The sequence below is a fragment of the Bombina bombina genome, chromosome 5 (genome assembly GCF_027579735.1).
Source record: "Bombina bombina isolate aBomBom1 chromosome 5, aBomBom1.pri, whole genome shotgun sequence".
Classification (NCBI taxonomy): domain Eukaryota; kingdom Metazoa; phylum Chordata; class Amphibia; order Anura; family Bombinatoridae; genus Bombina; species Bombina bombina.
The window spans coordinates 1,135,907,481-1,135,927,458 of record NC_069503.1 but is presented as its reverse complement, the minus strand read 5'-3'; the positions used below and the strand labels follow the sequence as shown (position 1 = coordinate 1,135,927,458).

The following is a 19,978-nucleotide window of genomic DNA, read 5'->3' as shown; positions in this document are numbered from 1 at the left end:
CCAAGTAGCAAATCAGACAAAAAGAAGTAAGAAACATACAGCCAGATTACGAGTTTTGCGTTATGGCTGGCTCGCTAATAACTTGCAAGTTATTTCCACCGCTCACCTTTAATAGCGCTTTGCGGGCAATATGGCTGCATTGAGCTCCATACCGCACACAAATACCAGCGCTGCTTTGAGCTGTTTTGACGTGCTCATGCGCGATTTCCCCATAGACATCAATGGGGAGAGCCAGCTAAAAAAAAGCCTAACACCTGCAATGACGGAGCGTAAAGCTCTGTAACGCAGCCCCATTGATGTATGTTTAAACCTAACACCCTAACATAAACCCCACGTCTAAACACCCCTAATCTGCTGCCCTCGACATCGCCGACACCTACATTACACTTATTAACCCCTAATCTGCCACCCCAACGTCGCCGCCACCTACATAAATTTATTAACCCCTAATCTGCCGCCCCCAATATACTAAAGTTATTAACCCTTAAACCTCTGGTCTCACACATAACTAACACTAAATAAATATATTAACCCCTAAACCTAACCCTAAGTCTAACCCTAACATAACCCTAACCCTAACACCCCTAATTTTAACATAATTAAAATAATTCTTAATAAAACCTACTATTAATAACTAAATAATTCCTATTTAAAACTAAATACTTAACTGTAAAATAAACCGTAAGCTAGCTACAAAATAACTAATAGTTAGGATTGAGCTTGCATTCTATTGGCTGATTGGAACAGCCAATAGAATGTGAGCTCAATCCTATTGGCTGATTGGGTCAGCCAATAGGATTGAAGCTCAATCATATTGGCTGATTGCATCAGCTAATAGAATTTTTTACCCTTTAATTCCTATTGGCTGATAGAATTCTATGGCTGACGTCTTGGATGACGTCCCTTAAAGGGAACCTTCAGTGTATGGCTGGGACCATATGAAGAGGATGCTCCTTGCCGGATGTCTTGAAGATGGAGCCGCTCCGCATCGGAAGGATGAAGATAGAAGATGCCGTCTGAATGAAGACTTCTGCCCGTCTGGATCATGACTTCTTGTCACTTGGATGAAGACTTCTCCCGGCTTTGTTGAGGACTACTTGCCGCTTGGATGAAGACTGCCGGCTGGATGAGGATGGATGTCCAACCTTCAAAAACTGTAAGTGGATCTTCAGGGGTTAGTGTTAGGTTTTTTTAAGGGTTTATTGGGTTGGTTTTATTTTTAGCTTAGGGTTTTGGGCAACGTAAAAGAGCTAAATGCCCTTTTAAGGGCAATGCCCATCCAAATGCCCTTTTCAGGGCAATGGGGAGCTTAGGTTTATTTAGATTTATTTATTATAAATTTATTTGGGGGGTTAGTTGTGTGGGTGGTGGGTTTTACTGTTGGGGGGTTGTTTGTATTTTTTTACAGGTAAAAGAGCTGATTTCTTTGGGGCAATGCCCCACAAAAGGCCCTTTTAAGGACTATTGGCAGTTTATTGCAGGCAAGGTTTTTTTATTTTGGGGGGCTTTTTTATTCTGATAGCGCTATTAGATTAGGAGTAATTCTTTTTTATTTTTGATAATTTCTTTTTTTATTTTTTTTTTGTGTAATTTAGTGTTTGTTTGTTTTTTGTAATTTAGATAAATGTATTTTTTAAATTTAATTTATTTAATTTTATTGTAATGTTAGGTGTTAGTGTAACTCAGGTTAGGTTTTATTTTACAGGTACATTTGTCTTTATTTTAACTAGGTAGCTAGTAAATAGTTAATAACTATTTACTAACTAGTCTACCTAGTTAAAATAAATACAAACTTAGCTGTGAAATAAAAATAAAACTTAAGATAGCTACACTATAACTATTAGTTATATTGTAGCTAGCTTAGGGTTTATTTTACAGGTAAGTATTTAGTTTTAAATAGGAATTATTTAGTTATTAATAGTAGGTTTTATTTAGATTTTTATAATTATCTTTAAGTTAGGGGGTTAATAGGTTTATTACAGTGGCGGAGTGGGCGGACGGCAGATTAAGAGTTAATTATATTTAAATATTGTTTTTTATGCTGGAAGGTGGTGGTTTAGGGGTTAATAATTTTATTCTAGTGGTGATGATGTCGGGCAGCGGCGGAATAGAGGTTAATACATTTTTTAAGTGGTGGCGATGTCCGGAGCGGCAGATTAGGGGTTAATAATTTTATTTTAGTGTTTGCGATGCGGTAGAGCCTCGGTTTAGGGGTTAATAGGTAGTTTATGGGTGTTAGTGTACTTTGTAACACTTTAGTTATGAGTTTTATGCTACAGCTTTGTAACGTAAAACTCATAACTACTGTGTTTAGATGGCGGTACAGATCTTGTCGGTATAGGCTGTACCGCTCACTTTTTGGCCTCCCAGGCAAAACTCGTAATACCAGCGCTATGGGAGTCCCATTGAAAAAGGACTTTATTAAAAGTGCGGTACTGACGTTGCGTGACGGCCAAAAAAGTGTGCAGTACACCTATACCTGCAAGACTCGTAATAGCAGCGGTAGGAAAAAAGCAGAGTTATGAAGTTTTTTCACTCATAATGCAAAACTCGTAATCTAGCTGATAGACTTCAAGATAGATTTTTGTTGTTGCCACCAGATAAGTTTACAGGTGAATGTTATCGTTTGTTATTTATGGGAATAAATATATATATATAGTAACTGATTCCCTAGCCCATTGTTTTCAAACCTGTCCTCAATTCTCCCTAACAGGCCACAGTTTGAGGATATCTGATTAGTAAACGGTTATTTTACTCACCTAAGGTAATACTGAAAACCTGGCCTGTTGGGGAGGCCTAAGGACAGGTTTGAAAACCAGTGGGCTAGCCCTATTACATTTGTGCAGCGCTACAGTGATAGTAACCCAGGATTGCACAGGGACACAAAAACAGCATTTACTTTGGATGCCCATTCAGTATGAAAACATTTATATTCAGAGAAGGATAAAGCTGATATCAAGAAAGCTGCCCTCTCTATTACAGGGAATAACAGAGATCTCTTAAACAGATATTAGATTATGCAACGGCTCAGAGAAATATAAATACCTTATCTTTCTCTTGTTGGTTTCTGAATACTGAAAAGCTGGAGCAGATAGAAGCTTGTCCCAGACTTCTGAACGGGTGGAAGCTTGGTACACTTACCCCTTGAGTGAATGAAGTTTCTACCTCCTTGTGTAAGATACGTTGAGTTTATTATTGTGCACAGTAGGAGAAAGATGCCAGTATGTTGGGATCAGTTGAAAGCAATGGTTAGGGTGTTTTTTTGGACTCTTGCAGAAGTGAGTGGGGTGAAAACTTCATTCTGTGCACAATAATAAGCACAGCCAGCCTTGATCTAGCAGGTAGAAACTGAACGGACTGAAGCAGGAAGGGGAGGAGAATATGTAGTGGGACCCACCCCTCAGACGTCTGTGAGGCATTCTTCCTGCTGCAACAATCATCTACCCAACAGATGGCTCTACTTTTTGTTTTATTGCTAAATTAGCTTTTTTTTTTTCTTTTGATATCATTTATTAAAAAAGGTAATGATACTTGGTATTTGGAATTTATTCAATAGCTGTAAAGGAACCAAATACTGAATCTCTTTAAAGCACTGGTTTTCCAACCTGTCCTCAGACCTCCATAACAGGTCACATTTTGAATATATCTGAGCTGGAGCACAGGTGAAATAATCAGCTGATTAGCAAACGGTTATTTCACCTGCTCTCACCCAAGGTAATCCAGAAAACCTGACCTGTTGGGGAGGCCTGAGAACAGGTTTGAAAACCAGTGCTTTAAAGTGATGCAGCATAGCTGTAAAAAGCTGAAAATATTATATAAATATCTCTGTAAAAAAGGAAGACGTTTTCCTAGGTAGTCACACCCCACTGAAAAGTGACTTTAAGCAGCCAATCAGGATGTTATTCCCAGGACTTGAAAGGTAGTGTATCTGGCATTTGCAGGCACAGTCACTTTATTTAGGATATTTACTATGAAATCTCACAAGATTATAGTGAAATCTCACAAGATTATAGTGAAATCTCACAAGATTATAGTGAAATCTCACAAAATTATAGTGAAATCTCACAAGCAGGGGCGTATTTATGCAGAGGCCAACAAGTCCGGTGCCTAGAGCGACAGATTTGAGGGGGCGGCACTGGCACTATGTTGGTAAGGTTAGCGTTATTTATTATTTTATTAAAAAAGATAAAAAAAAGAATTTACCGTTCTGCAGTCACGTGACCCGGCTTTTGCTGACATCACGTGACATTTTACTACTTCCGCCCGCCTCACACTCCGCCCGCACTGGAGGGAGCAACACACACGTGCACACACGTGATCGCTGAGCAGCAGGCATGCAGGCATTGGCCTCCCCATGACCCCAGCAGTAGTACCCGGGCCGTAAGTAACAGTCAGTGACTCAGTGAGTGACAGATGAGATCATGTGACTGCAGTGAGACCAGACGACATCGACTACACACGCAGCAGACAGAGGAGCCTGACTAGAGAGTGACAGAGGACTGGTCGCCAGACATAGCTGAGAGCCTGAGACTGAGTGCAGAGTTTGTAGACACAGAGAGACCGTCACGACTCACGATGCAGTGCTGTGCATTTAAAAAATTGAAAGGTACTATTTTTTGTTTTCAGTCATTGCGCCGCTTTTGTGTACTATGTACTTTCTTAGTAGTTACTTTACTTATTACACAGACAGTACTTCTACTTTGATGAATTTTGAAAAAATGTGAGCCTGGGGCGGGCAGTGGGCACTGCCTGGTGACAGAGTGAGTGCGTGGTGGTGAGACTTTCATTTTGACCATGGAAGGGGGGGCGGGGGCAGAATCCGGGCACACATCCACATGAGGCATTGTATCATAAATAATGGAAATGTAATATTATGGGCTGCTGGGCCTGGGGCCTGGGCAGTCAGTCATAGCATAGAGTGGAAGGGAAAGTAAAAGGATTTATTTTTTTACTTGACTGCTTAAATATTATCTATTAATAAATCTGCAATTCTGTGCTAGTGGCTGCTTCTTTAAAGCCTGCCCTGCTTTATGTAAAGATTCCCAAAATACCATTGCTATCCCTGATGATGATTCTGATCCCATGCCTCCTTACTTTGTTCCAGCCCTGTATGAGTGTATTTATGTGTATCAGGCAGTTTTTACGAGCTCTGGCTGGGGAAAATGTATTTTTAAAATGCAGCAGCAAAAAATAAAAGAAAGTCACAACTTCCTAACAAAAAAATGATATGGTCAAAAATGACCTAAATCCGGGGGGGGCAGCAGGATTCTATGTGCCTAGGGCAGCACAAAACCTAAATACGCCCCTGCTCACAAGATTGTAGTGAAATCTAACAAGATCACAGTAAAGCAACGTGTGAGCACGGCACTTTTGATGCTGATTGGCTGTTGCCTCTTTTTCTCGTTTCACTAGACAGATGACAGTAGCTAAAGGATAACTACTCACAGAGCACTTACTCTGGTGAGCTGAATACATTTTGAGATAGAAGATCTTTCTTTTTTACATATAGATGTTCATGTAATAGTATCTAGTCAGCTTTTTACAGATATGCTGTATCACTTTCCAAGCGTATTCACAAAAGTATTCACAATCTCTGTAAATTCATATTCAATAACATAGGGATAAGACGAATGTCTCTCATTGGAGATCAAACATCAAGCTTTTGTCATGCGCTTTCAAATGTAAGTATATGGCACTTTTTTAAATTAAAAGGAAACTATGACTATCATAATTTATGGATTGATCTGTAGAAAAAGCCTTCAGAGTATTTCATTTTTGGTGCAGTCTGTATTCACCAATTTGCAGCTGGGATACCTTGATGGTTTGCGCTCACCAGAATGACAGGGTGTAGTCTCCTACAAACGTCTCACTCTCCCGCACTAGGAACGTCCCATCCTTTCCTCCCGTTTCCGTGCAGTATTCGTGTAGAAGCTTCTCCGCTATATGACGTCCGTCACGCCCTCCCCCCAACTTCCCATGAAACCACTTTTCACTAAAGTGCAACTCATTGTTATTAAACTCCTGCAAAAAAATAAAAAAAAATCACCAATCCAGTAATTAAAGGCAAATATCGAAGTTTCTATCATAAACAATTCAGTTCTAGATTACACGTGAAGTGCTATCGATAGCACAAGATGCGCTATCCATCTCTCAACCCTGCGCTAAGAATAGTCTGGTATTACAAGTCAATGGTATAAGAGATTTATCAGAGAATGTTATCACGGTTGACATAATTTAGCGCACCCTATACTTTCTATGGATTTCTATGGTTGCGGTATAATAGTATTAGAAGTGGTGAGTTATGTGTTGTGCTTGCCCGTGTTATTTAAAGTGAGGTTATTATAAGACAGGTGGAACTAACATAGTCCTGTTATTAGAGTGATCAGGAAGCCGTTCTTGCAGGAAGCCCTGATCACTACAGTAACCTGTCTGTGCACCCAGCTGTGCCCTCCAAAACGGACCAGTCCTGACAGACCACCATACAACTCTTATTACAAATGATGTCCCTAAAATCAAGTTCAGGGTTTAGGAAATGTAATGTTGGGAGAGCAGATAAACAGGGGTTTCAGCATGAGTGTTATGGGGGTACTGATGCTTTCCATCTCTAAGTCTCACCTCTTTTGGTTCAGCCACTTCCTCATCCTCATTCAACTCGTATTGCGATGTCTCTTCAGAGTAATAGATTTTGTTGCTTGTTAATACAAAGTAGTGTGGGCTCCAAGTCTGTGAACAAACAAGAGAAATATATGAAGTGGGGACAGTATAGCAATAAGCCCCTGCACAAGCCACCGCTGATTTAGCCCCTGCTTCTCTGATTTAGCCCCAGCACAAGACACAGCTGCCTTAGCCCCTGCTGCTCTGATGCAGCCCCTGCACAAGCAACAGCAGGTTTAGCCCCTGTACAAGCCACAGCTGGTTTAGACCCTGCTGCAGCCCCTGCATAAGACACCGCTGCTTTAGCCCCTGCTGCTCTGATGTAGCCCTTTCGTAATCCATAGCTGTTTTAGCCCCTGCACAAGCCACCCCTGGTTTAGCCCCTGCATAAGCCAGCCCTAGTTTAGCCCCTGCGCAAGCCAACACTGGTTTAGCCCCTGCACAAGTCACCCCTGGTTTAGCCCCTGCACAAGACACCCTTGGTTTAGCCCCTGCATAAGCCACCCCTAGGTAACACCTACACAAGCCACCCCCCATTTAGCCCCTGCACAAGCCACCGCTGATTTAGCCCCTGCTGCAGCCCCTGCATAAGACACCACTGCTTTAGCCCCTGCTGCTCTGATGTAGCCCTTTCACAATCCATAGCTGTTTTAGCCCCTGCACAAGCCACCCCTGGTTTAGCCCCTGCACAAGCCACAGCTGGTTTAGACCCTGCTGCAGCCCCTGCATAAGACACCACTGCTTTAGCCCCTGCTGCTCTGATGTAGCCCTTTCACAATCCATAGCTGTTTTAGCCCCTGCACAAGCCACCCCTGGTTTAGCCCCTGCACAAGCCACCCCCCTAGTTTAGCCCCTGCACAAGCCACCCCTGGTTTAGCCCCTGCACAAGCCACCCCCCTAGTTTAGCCCCTGCACAAGCCACCCCTGGTTTAGCCCCTGCAAAAGCCACTCCCCTAGTTTAGCCCCTGCACAAGCCAACGCTGGTTTAACCCCTGCACAAGTCACCCCTGGTTTAGCCCCTGCACAAGACACCCTTGGTTTAGCCCCTGCACAAGTCACCCCTGGTTTAGCCCCTGCACAAGACACCCCCCGTTTAGCCCCTGCACAAGTCACTGCTGGTTTAGCCCCTGCACAAGCCACCCTTGGTTTAGCCCCTGCACAAGCCACCCCTAGTTAACACCTACACAAGCCACCCTTGGTTTAGCCCTTGCACAAGCCATGTAAACTTTGGAGGTATGCTTTTATGCTTTTATTATATTTATTCATTTAAATTAAGCAAGTACTTAAACCAGGTAGTCCCTAGATTTTTTTTTAATTTAAGTTTGGAATTAAAGGGACACTGAACCCAATTTTCTTCTTTCATGATTCAGATAGAGCATGCAAATGTAAGCAACTTTCTAATTTACTCCTATTATCCATTTTTCTTCATTCTCTTGCTTTCTTTATTTGAAAAAGAAGGCATCTAAGCTATTTGTTTGGTTCAGGACCATGGAAATCGCTTGTTTATTGGTAGGTGAATTTACCCACCAATCAGCAAGAACAACACAGTGTGTTCACCAAAAATGGGACGGCATCTAAACTTACATTCTTTCAAATAAAGATACCAAGAGAATGAAGAAAATTTGATAATAGGAGTAAATTAGACAGTTGCTTAAAATTGCATGCTCTATCTGAATCACAAAATAAAAAATTTCGGTTCAGTGTCCCTTTAATGTTTATTTTTGATACTGGGTTGAGAAAAAAAAAAAGTTAAAAAAATCAATTTTTTATTAGTGGACTTAGCCACACCCCTTGCTATCCAGCCAATCAGAATTAAAATGAAGTTATGTATCAGTCAGTGAGCTTTAGTAGGCACATAACTGATACAGTTATATTAGTTTCATAATAATAATAATAATAATAATAATTACAAATAACACATTTTTCACGCTCTCTTTTCTGTAATAAACACAGAACACTGAGCTGCTCAAAAATTCAGCAGAACAAGGGGTCAGTATCTGACTCAGGAATTACTTTCTTATACATTTGGTGAATACATAAAATAGATGGTAAGGCACAAGGTTATCTTACACTTTACATTAAAGGGACATGTAACATGTAATAGTAATTATTCAGACAGAGCAAATCATTTGAAATAACTTTCCAATTTACTTCTATTATCAATTTTTCTTAATTCTCTCAGTATCATATGTTGAAGGAGGTACCATACACTACTGGGAGCTAGCTGAACACATTGGTAACAAGTGACAAGTGACAAGAGGCTATGTGCAGCCACCAACAAGCAGCCAGCTCCTACGTCTAACTAGGTATGCTTTTCAGCAAAGGATACCAAGAGAACTAAGCAAATTAGATAATAGTAGTAAAAGGAAAGTAGTTTACAATTGTATGCCCTATCTGAATCACGAAGGAAACATTTGGGGTTTCTTGTCCCTTTAAGCTTCATTCCTATTTATATTCCTATTTACAATTAAAACATTTTACGATTGTATATTATTTATGTGTGGGGTCACTGCGGCATATATTGCATTAAATTAAATGTAGACCGGTGTGCGCACTACAATGTAAACCGGTGTGCGCACTACAATGTAAACCGGTGTGCGCATCTACAATGTAGACCGGTGTGCACACTACAATGTAAACCGGTGTGCGCACTACAATGTAGACCGGTGTGCGCACTACAATGTAAACCGGTGTGCGCATCTACAATGTAGACCGGTGTGCGCACTACAATGTAAACCGGTGTGCGCACTACAATGTAAACCGGTGTGCGCACTACAATGCAAACCGGTGTGCGCACTACAATGTAAACCGGTATGCGCACTACAATGTAAACCGGTGTGCGCACTACAATGACAAACCGGTGTGCGCACTACAATGTAAACCGGTGTGCGCACTACATTGTAAACCGGTGTGCGCACTACAATGGACTATTTTTTAAGTTGTCTTTCATTTCAAGCTAAGGATTTTCAGAACTAAATCTAGCATCAAACAGGTAACAATGATGGCACTGAGCTTTAAGACAAACCTAGGTGCGATTATACCATGGGCCTCTTAGACTGGCATGAAATAATAAGTTAGTGAAGCCCTTTCGGGAGTGAAATCACCCCCCTCGTACTAAACTTACCAGACACTTACATGATCTATGGGGTCTTCCAGGTAGAGAATGCCATTCTTGAGTGAGTTACTGATGTCGTTCTCGGAGTAGCTGGCTGTACAAACTTCTTCATAAAGGTTCCCCTCAACTAACTTCTTATGCTGGGTAGAAGTAAAGTGGCCAGAAAAATGAATGAGAATGATAGGCAAGAATACATGCTACCCACTACGCCACTGAAAAACAAGAGTGGGTAATGTGGGCAAGCAAGGCTGACTATACCATCCTGAGAACTGGTTCGTGTTGGCCCATAGAGATGTACAATAGAGGAAGAAGAGAAGATCTAGATTACAAGTGGTGAGTAATCAATAGTGCAGAGTGTTAAAAGTTGATGGTTAAGGGCTAGGTTACAAGTGGAGCTCAAATTAGCACTTTTGCTGGAGTGCTTCCGCCCAGATTAATCAATGGTGAGTACCGTCTTGGGGTTTAGTGGGGGATTTTTTGATTGGATTTTTATTTTAAGATTAGGATTTATTTTTTCCTCTGGGCAGCCAAAAGAGCTAAATGCCCCTTTAAGGGCAATGCCCAGGCAAATGCCCCTTTCAGAACACTTTTAGAGTAGGTTTCATTAGATAGTTTTTTTTTGTGGTGGGGGTTGGGGGGTTAATGTTAGAGGCCGGTAGGTTATTTTTTTCACCGAAGGAACTGGTTCATTTTAGGGTAATATTTGTAGTTAAGTTTTAGAATAGATTTTTCATTTTGGGGTAGGTGTTTTTTGGGGCGATTTAGAATAGACATAACTTATTTTTGGTCATTTGTTTGTTATTTTTTGTAATGGTTTATTTTTTTTTTGTAATGTTAGGTTTTTTTTCAGCGCACCCACGCTATCAACACGCAGAGGCATGTGAGCCCTAGATTATCGCTAGAAGTGCTATTAGTTGTAATAAATCCTAATAGTGCTGATGTTTTTGCTCTCCATTTGTAATCTAAGCCTATAACTATGCAGGTGTTACATGAGGGATGAAAGAGAGTCATGAGTGAGGAGTGAGAACCAGTAGCTGTAAGTGCACAATATTAGAGGTGGGTATGAGAAAGGCAAGAGTGCAAGAATAAATAACTATATGAGGTTTCTATAACATAAACAAATACTTGTATTCACACTAGAGTAACCACACTCATGACAACAATACACACATCTGCCCACAAGCCCTCGTTTCCATCGGTGCCTCGCTTCTGAATATTATATACCATGTGAGAAGCCAACAAATGCCAAGGACAAACATACATGTTGTACGCAGTGTACTTACCTTAATAAGGATCTTTTTCTTGAGCTGTGCTGGAGAGGGAAGCTCATCTGCATTAATATCCACTGGTTTCGTTAGCAACATGTCTCCAAACACTTTTTTGAAGTAGTGCGCCATGTTCCTCTGTTGGACCACACTGCAGTGATCCTCGATAGAAAGGATAACGGGGTATCTGCAAGGAGAAGAGGATATTCAAGTTTTATGTGTAATGCTACCAGTAAAGAGAGGCCTAATACACACCAGTAGGGTTTTAAGAGACTAGGAAAGGAGTCATGCAACCTTAAATCTATTTATCTGGTATGACTACATAACAAAACTAATCACACAATAGTCTTGTTTGTTTATGGGCCACCAATGCAGAACATGTAGAACTGCTCATATCATAAACACAATTTGGTAACTACATAGATAAATACAAAGATAAATTGTAGAACACGTTTCTAGGAATAAGGTAACTAGACCAATTATACACTGTAACTTATGACTCTATTTTCTTTAACGTGTTCCTCAGCTTATTCTGTAAACACTTCCAACATCTGCACAGACCATGAGATGCAGGACAATGTCTGTACAAGCACAGCATTCAGGTGACCATGAGTCCATGTCACCTCACTTCCCTGTGCAGGTCTAGAGTGTCCTTACTCTGATGTTACAAAGGCGTTCTCCTTGATAGTGTACAGGACATCTAGGAACTTGATCTTAGAGGTCAGCGTGTGTCCGTGATAGATAATGGGTAAGTCATCAGGTCCATCCCAGCAATCCACTGACAAAACAGACATGAGAGATTCAGATTAGTGAATTCATAAAGTCTATTTCTCTCGCTTTCAGAATAAATCCAGTATGATTCTCCAGCAGATCATGAGCCTCGTCTAATCTTGTTTCAGTGTTTGTTTATATGTGTTGTGATAAGATTATATTACATCAGTATCCAATTAGTACTAGTACTACTGCTGTAAAATGATATGGAGTACTTGTCCTTGTTACTTATCAGCATCCCATTAGTACTAGTACTACCGCAGTAAAATGATATGGAGTACTTGTCCCTGTTACTAATCATCAGCATCCCATTAGTACTAGTACTACTGCAGTAAAATTATATGGAGCACTTGTCCCTGTTACTAATCATCAGCATCCCATTAGTACTAGTACTACTGCAGTCAAATTATATGGAGCACTTGTCCCTGTTACTAATCATCAGCATCCCATTAGTACTAGTACTACTGCAGTAAAATAATATGGAGGACTTGTCCTTATTACTTATTATCAGCATCCCATTAGTACTAGTACTACTGCAGTAACATGATATGGAGCACTTGTCCCTGTTACTAATCATCAGCATCCCATTAGTACTAGTACTACTGCAGTAAAAAAATATGAAGGACTTGTCCGTGTTACTTATTATCAGCATCCCATTGGTACTAGTACTACTGCAGTAAAATTATATGGAGTACTTGTCCCTGTTACTAATCATCAGCATACCATTAATGCTAGTACTACTGCAGTAAAATAATATGGAGGACTTGTCCTTTTTACTTATTATCAGCATCCCATTAGTACTAGTACTACTGCAGTAAAATGATATGGAGTACTTGTCCATGTTACTAATTATCAGCAACCCATTAGTACTAGTACTACTGCAGTAAAATTATATGAAGTACTTGTCCTTGTTACTTATTATCAGCATCCCATTAGTACTAGTACTACTGCAGTCAAATGATATGGAGGACTTGTCCTTGTTACTTATTATCAGCATCCCATTAGTACTAGTGCTACTGCAGTAAAATTATATGGAGTACTTGTCCCTGTTACTAATAATCAGCATCCCATTAGTACTAGTATTACTGCAGTAAAACGATATGGAGGGAGGACTTTTCCCTGTTACTAATCATCAGCCTCTTCATTGTACTATAACTGCAGTAAAATGATATGGAGTACTTGTCGCTGTTACTAATCATCAGCATCTTATTAGTACTACTACTGCAGTAAAATGATATGGAGTACTTGTCCCTGTTACTAATTATCAGCATCTTATTAGTACTACTACTGCAGTAGAATGATATTGAGTACTTGTAACTGTTACAACTCATCAGCATCCCATTAGTACTACTACTGCAGGAAAATTATATAGAGCATCCAATTAGTACTAGTACTACTGCAGTAAAATGATATGGATAACTTGTCCTTGTTACAAATTATCAGTATTTTATTAGTACTAGTGCTACTGTAGTAAAATGATATGGAGGACTTGTCCTTCTTACTAATCATCAGCATCCCATTAGTACTAGTACTCCTGCAGTAAAATAATATGGATGACTTGTCCTTGTTACTAATAATCAGCATCTTATTAGTACTACTAATGCATGAAAATGATATGGAGGACTTGTTCCTGTTACTAATCATCAGCATCCCATTAGTACTAGTACTACTGCAGGAAAATATGGAGGACTTGTCCCTGATGCTGATGATTAGGAACAGGGACAAGTCATCCATATCATTTTACTGCAGTAGTACTAGTACTAATGGGATGCTGATGATTAGTAACGAGGACATGTTCTCCATATAATTTTACTGCAGTAGCAGTACTAATAAGATGCTGATAATTAGTAACAAGGACAAGTCTTCCCTATCATTTTACTGCAGTAGTACTAGTACTAATGGGATGCTGATAATTAGTAACAAGGACACATTCTCCATATAATTTTTCTGCAGTAGTAGTACTAATAAGATGGAGAATGTGTCCTTGTTACTAATTATCAGGATCCCATTAGTACTAGTACTACTGCAGTAAAATGATAGGGAAGACTTGTCCTTGTTACTAATTATCAGCATCTTATTAGTAGTGCTACTGCATTAAAATTATATGGAGAACATGTCCTCGTTACTAATCATCAGCATCCCATTAGTACTAGTACTACTGCAGTAAAATGATATGGAGGACTTGTCCTTGTTACTAATTATCAGCATCCAATTAGTACTAGTGCTACTGCATTAAAATGATATGGAGGACTTGTCCCTGTTACTAATCAGCATCTTATTAGTACTACTACTGCAGTAAAATGATATGGAGAATGTGTCCTCGTTACTAATCATCAGCATCCCATTAGTACTAGTACTACTGCAGTAAAATGATATGGAAGACTTGTCCTTGTTAATAATTATCAGCATCTTATTAGTACTAGTGCTTCTGCAGTAAAATTATATGGAGTACTTGTCCCTGTTAGTAATCATCAGCATCTTATTAGTAGTACTACTGCAGAAAAATGTTTTGGAGTACTTGTAACTGTTACAACTCATCAGCATCCCATTAGTACTACTACTGCAGTGAAATTATATGAAGTACTTGACCTTGTTACGAATCATCAGCATCTTATTAGTACTACTACTGCAGGAAAATGATATGGAGCACTTGTAACTGTTACAACTCATCAGCATCTTATTAGTACTACTACTGCAGGAAAATTATATGGATTAATTGTCCTTGTTGCTAATCATCAGCATCCCATTAGTACTACTGCTGCAGGAAAAATATATGGATTAATTGTCCCTGTTACTAATCATCAGCATCTTATTAGTACTACTACTGCAGTGAAATTATATGGAGTACTTGTCCCTGTTATTAATCTTCAGCATCCAATTAGTACTACTACTGCATGAAAATGATATGAGGTACTTGTCTCTGTTGCTAATCAACAGCATCCCATTAGTACTACTACTGCAGGAAAATTATATGGAGCACTTGTCCCTATTATTAATCATCAGCATCCCATTAGTACTACTACTGCAGGAAAATTATATGGAGCACCTGTAACTGTTACTAATCATCAGCATCCCATTAGTACTACTACTGCTGGAAAATTATATGGAGTACTTATCCCTGTTATTAATCATCAGCATCCCATTAGTACTACTACTGCAGGAAAATGATATGGAGTATTGTCCCTGTTACTAATCATCAGCATCTTATTAGTACTACTACTGCAGTAAAATGATATGGAGTACTTGTCCCTGTTACTAATCATCAGCATCTTATTAGTACTACTACTGCAGTAAATTGATATGGAGTACTTGTCCCTGTTGCTAATCATCAGCCTCCCATTAGTACTACTACTGCAGAAAATGATATGGAGCACTTGTAACTGTTACAACTCATCAGCATCCCATTAGTACTACTACTGCAGTGAAATGATATGGAGTACTTGCCCTTGTTAGTAATGATCAGCATCCCATTAGTAGTACTACTGCAGGAAAATGATATGGAGCACTTGTAACTGTTACAACTCATCAGCATCCCATTAGTAATACTACTGCAGGAAAATGATATGGATTAATTGTCCTTGTTGCTAATCATCAGCATCCCATTAGTACTACTACTGCAGTGAAATTATATGGAGTACTTGTCCCTGTTATTAATCATCAGCATCCAATTAGTACTAATACTGCAGGAAAACGTTATGGAGTACTTGTCCCTGTTAAAAATCAACAGCATCCCATTAGTACTACTACTGCATGAAAATTATATGGAGCACTTGTAACTGTTACAACTCATCAGCATCCCATTAGTACTACTACTGCAGGAAAATGATATGGAGTACTTGTCCCTGTTAAAAATCAATAGCATCCCATTAGTACTACTATTGCAGGAAAACGATATGGCGTACTTGTCCCTGTTACTAATTAACAGCATCTCATTAGCACTACTACTGAAGTAAAATTATATGGAGAATGTGTCCTCGTTACTAATCATCAGCATCCCATTAGTACTAGTACTACTGCAGTAAAATGATATGGAGGACTTGTCCTTGTTACTAATTATCAGCAACTTATTAGTACTAGTGCTACTGCAGTAAAATGATATGGAGTACTTGTCCCTGTTACTAATCATCAGCATCTTATTAGTACTACTACTGCAGTAAATTGATATGGAGTACTTGTCCCTGTTGCTAATCATCAGCCTCCCATTAGTACTACTACTGCAGAAAAATGATATGGAGTACTTGTCACTGTTACAACTCATCAGCATCCCATTAGTACTACTACTGCAGTGAAATGATATGAAGTACTTGACCTTATTATGAATCATCAGCATCTTATTAGTACTACTACTGCAGTAAAATGATATGGAGCACTTGTCCCTGTTACTAATTATCAGCATCTTGTTGGTACTACTACTGCAGTGAAATGATATGGAGTACTTGTCCCTGTTACTAATCATCAGCATCTTATTAGTACTACTACTGCAGTAAAATGATATGGAGCACTTGTTCCTGTTACTAATCATCAGCATCCCATTAGTACTAATACTACTGCAGGAAAATGATATAGAGCACTTGTAACTGTTACAACTCATCAGCATCTTATTAGTACTACTACTACAGGAAAATTATATGGAGTACTTGTCCTTATTGCTAATCACCAGCATCCCATTAGTACTACTACTGCAGTGAAATGATATGAAGTACTTGTCCCTGTTATTTATCATTAGCATCCCATTAGTACTACTACTGCAGTGAAATGATATGGAGTACTTGTCCCTGTTACTAATCATCAGCATCCCATTAGTACTACTACTTCAGGAAAATTATAAGGAGTACGTGTCTCTGTTACTAATCATCAGCATCCCATTAGTACTACTACTGCAGTAAAATGATATGGAGTACTTGTCCCTGTTACTAATCATCATCTTATTAGTACTACTACTGCAGTAAAATGATATGGATTACTTGTCCCTGTTACTAATCATCAACATCTTATTAGTACTACTACTGCAGTAAAATGATATGGAGAACGTGTCCTTGTTACTAATCATCAGCGTCCCATTAGTACTAGTACTACTGTAGTAAAATGATATGGAGGACTTGTCCTTGTTACTAATTATCAGCATCTTATTAGTACTAGTGCTACTGCAGTAAAAAGATATGGAGTACTCGTCCCTGTTACTAATCATCAGCATCTTATTAGAACTACTACTGCAGTAAAATGATATGGAGTACTTGTCCCTGTTACTAATCATCAGCATCTTATTAGTACTACTACTCCAGTAAAATGATATGGAGTACTCATCCCTGTTACTAATCATCATCATCCAATTAGTACTAGTACTACTGCAGTAAAATGATATGGAGGACTTGTCCTTGTTACTAATTATCAGCATTCCATTAGTATTAGTACTACTGCAGTAAAATTATATGGAGGACTTGTCCTTCTTACTAATTATCAGCATCCCATTAGTACTAGTACTACTGCAGTAAAATGATATGGAGGACTTGTCCTTGTTACTAATTATCAGCATACCATTAGTACTACTGTAGTAAATATGGAGAACTTGTCCTTGTTACTAATCATCAGCATCATATTAGTACTACTACTGCAGAAAAATGATATGGAGTACTTGTCCTTGTTGCTAATCATCAGCATCCCATTAGTACTACTACTGCAGTGAAATGATATGGAGTACTTGTCCCTGTTATTAATCATCAGCATCCCATTAGTACTAATACTGCAGGAAAATTATAAGGAGTACTTGTCTCTGTTACTAATCATCAGCATCCCATTAGTACTACTACTGCGGGAAAATTATACAGACTACTTGTCCCTGTTATTAATCATCAGCATCCCATTAGTACTACTACTGTAGTAAAATGATATGGAGTACTTGTCCCGGTTACTAATCATCAGCATCTTAGTACTACTACTGCAGTAAAATGATATGGAGTACTTGTACCTATAACTAATCATCAGCATCTTATTAGTACTACTATTGCAGTAAAATGATATGGAGAACGTGTCCTTGTTACTAATCATCAGCATCCCATTAGTACTAGTGCAGTAAAATGATATGGAGGAATTGTCCTTGTTACTAATTATCAGCATCTTATTAGTACAAGTGCTACTGCAGTAAAATGATATGGATTACTTGTCCCTGTTACTAATCATCAGCATCTTATTAGTACTACTACTGCAGTAAAATGATATGGAGTACTTGTCCCTGTTACTAATCATCAGCATCTTATTAGTACTACTACTGCAGTAAAATGATATGGAGTACTTGTCCCTGTTACTAATCATCAGCATCTTATTAGTACTACTACTGCAGTAAAATGATATGGAGAACGTGTCCTTGTTACTAATCATCAGCATCCCATTAGTACTAGTACTACTGCAGTAAAATGATATGGAGGACTTGTCCTTGTTACTAATTATCAGCATCTTATTAGTACTAGTGCTACTGCAGTAAAAAGATATGGAGTACTCGTCCCTGTTACTAATCATCAGCATCTTATTAGAACTACTACTGCAGTAAAATGATATGGAGTACTTGTCCCTGTTACTAATCATCAGCATCTTATTAGTACTACTACTCCAGTAAAATGATATGGAGTACTCATCCCTGTTACTAATCATCATCATCCAATTAGTACTAGTACTACTGCAGTAAAATGATATGGAGGACTTGTCCTTGTTACTAATTATCAGCATTCCATTAGTATTAGTACTACTGCAGTAAAATTATATGGAGGACTTGTCCTTCTTACTAATTATCAGCATCCCATTAGTACTAGTACTACTGAAGTAAAATGATATGGAGGACTTGTCCTTGTTACTAATTATCAGCATACCATTAGTACTACTGTAGTAAATATGGAGAACTTGTCCTTGTTACTAATCATCAGCATCATATTAGTACTACTACTGCAGAAAAATGATATGGAGTACTTGTCCTTGTTGCTAATCATCAGCATCCCATTAGTACTACTACTGCAGTGAAATGATATGGAGTACTTGTCCCTGTTATTAATCATCAGCATCCCATTAGTACTAATACTGCAGGAAAATTATAAGGAGTACTTGTCTCTGTTACTAATCATCAGCATCCCATTAGTACTACTACTGCGGGAAAATTATACAGACTACTTGTCCCTGTTATTAATCATCAGCATCCCATTAGTACTACTACTGTAGTAAAATGATATGGAGTACTTGTCCCGGTTACTAATCATCAGCATCTTAGTACTACTACTGCAGTAAAATGATATGGAGTACTTGTACCTATAACTAATCATCAGCATCTTATTAGTACTACTATTGCAGTAAAATGATATGGAGAACGTGTCCTTGTTACTAATCATCAGCATCCCATTAGTACTAGTGCAGTAAAATGATATGGAGGAATTGTCCTTGTTACTAATTATCAGCATCTTATTAGTACAAGTGCTACTGCAGTAAAATGATATGGATTACTTGTCCCTGTTACTAATCATCAGCATCTTATTAGTACTACTACTACAGTAAAATGATATGGAGTACTTGTCCCTGTTACTAATCATCATCTTATTAGTACTACTACTGCAGTAAAATGATATGGAGTACTTGTCCCTGTTACTAATCATCAGCATCTTATTAGTACTACTACTGCAGTAAAATGATATGGAGAACGTGTCCTTGTTACTAATCATCAGCATCCCATTAGTACTAGTACTACTGCAGTAAAATGATATGGAGGACTTGTCCTTGTTACTAATTATCAGCATCTTATTAGTACTAGTGCTACTGCAGTAAAAAGATATGGAGTACTTGTCCCTGTTACTAATCATCAGTATCTTATTAGAACTACTACTGCAGTAAAATGATATGGAGTACTTGTCACTGTTACTAATCATCAGCATCTTATTAGTACTACTACTCCAGTAAAATGATATTGAGTACTCGTCCCTGTTACTAATCATCAACATCCAATTAGTACTAGTACTACTGCAGTAAAATTATATGGAGTACTTGTCCCTGTTGCTAATCATCAGCCTCCCATTAGTAGTACTACTGCAGAAATATGATATGGAGTACTTGTAACTGTTACAACTCATCAGCATCCCATTAGTACTACTACTGCAGTGAAATAATATGAAGTACTTGACCTTGTTATGAATCATCAGCA

The 19,978-nt window shown here is 38.8% G+C and overlaps 1 protein-coding gene across 1 annotated transcript in view; it reads right to left on the bottom strand.

Moving 5' to 3' along the window:
- LOC128661186 (1-phosphatidylinositol 4,5-bisphosphate phosphodiesterase gamma-1-like) overlaps positions 1 to 19,978 on the bottom strand; it is a 370,915-nt gene that overhangs the window by 77,614 nt on the left and 273,323 nt on the right. The window contains 5 exon segments of the mRNA XM_053715427.1: positions 5,834 to 6,021; positions 6,616 to 6,723; positions 9,790 to 9,909; positions 11,053 to 11,221; positions 11,692 to 11,812. Coding sequence (XP_053571402.1) covers positions 5,834 to 6,021; positions 6,616 to 6,723; positions 9,790 to 9,909; positions 11,053 to 11,221; positions 11,692 to 11,812 — 706 coding nt within the window.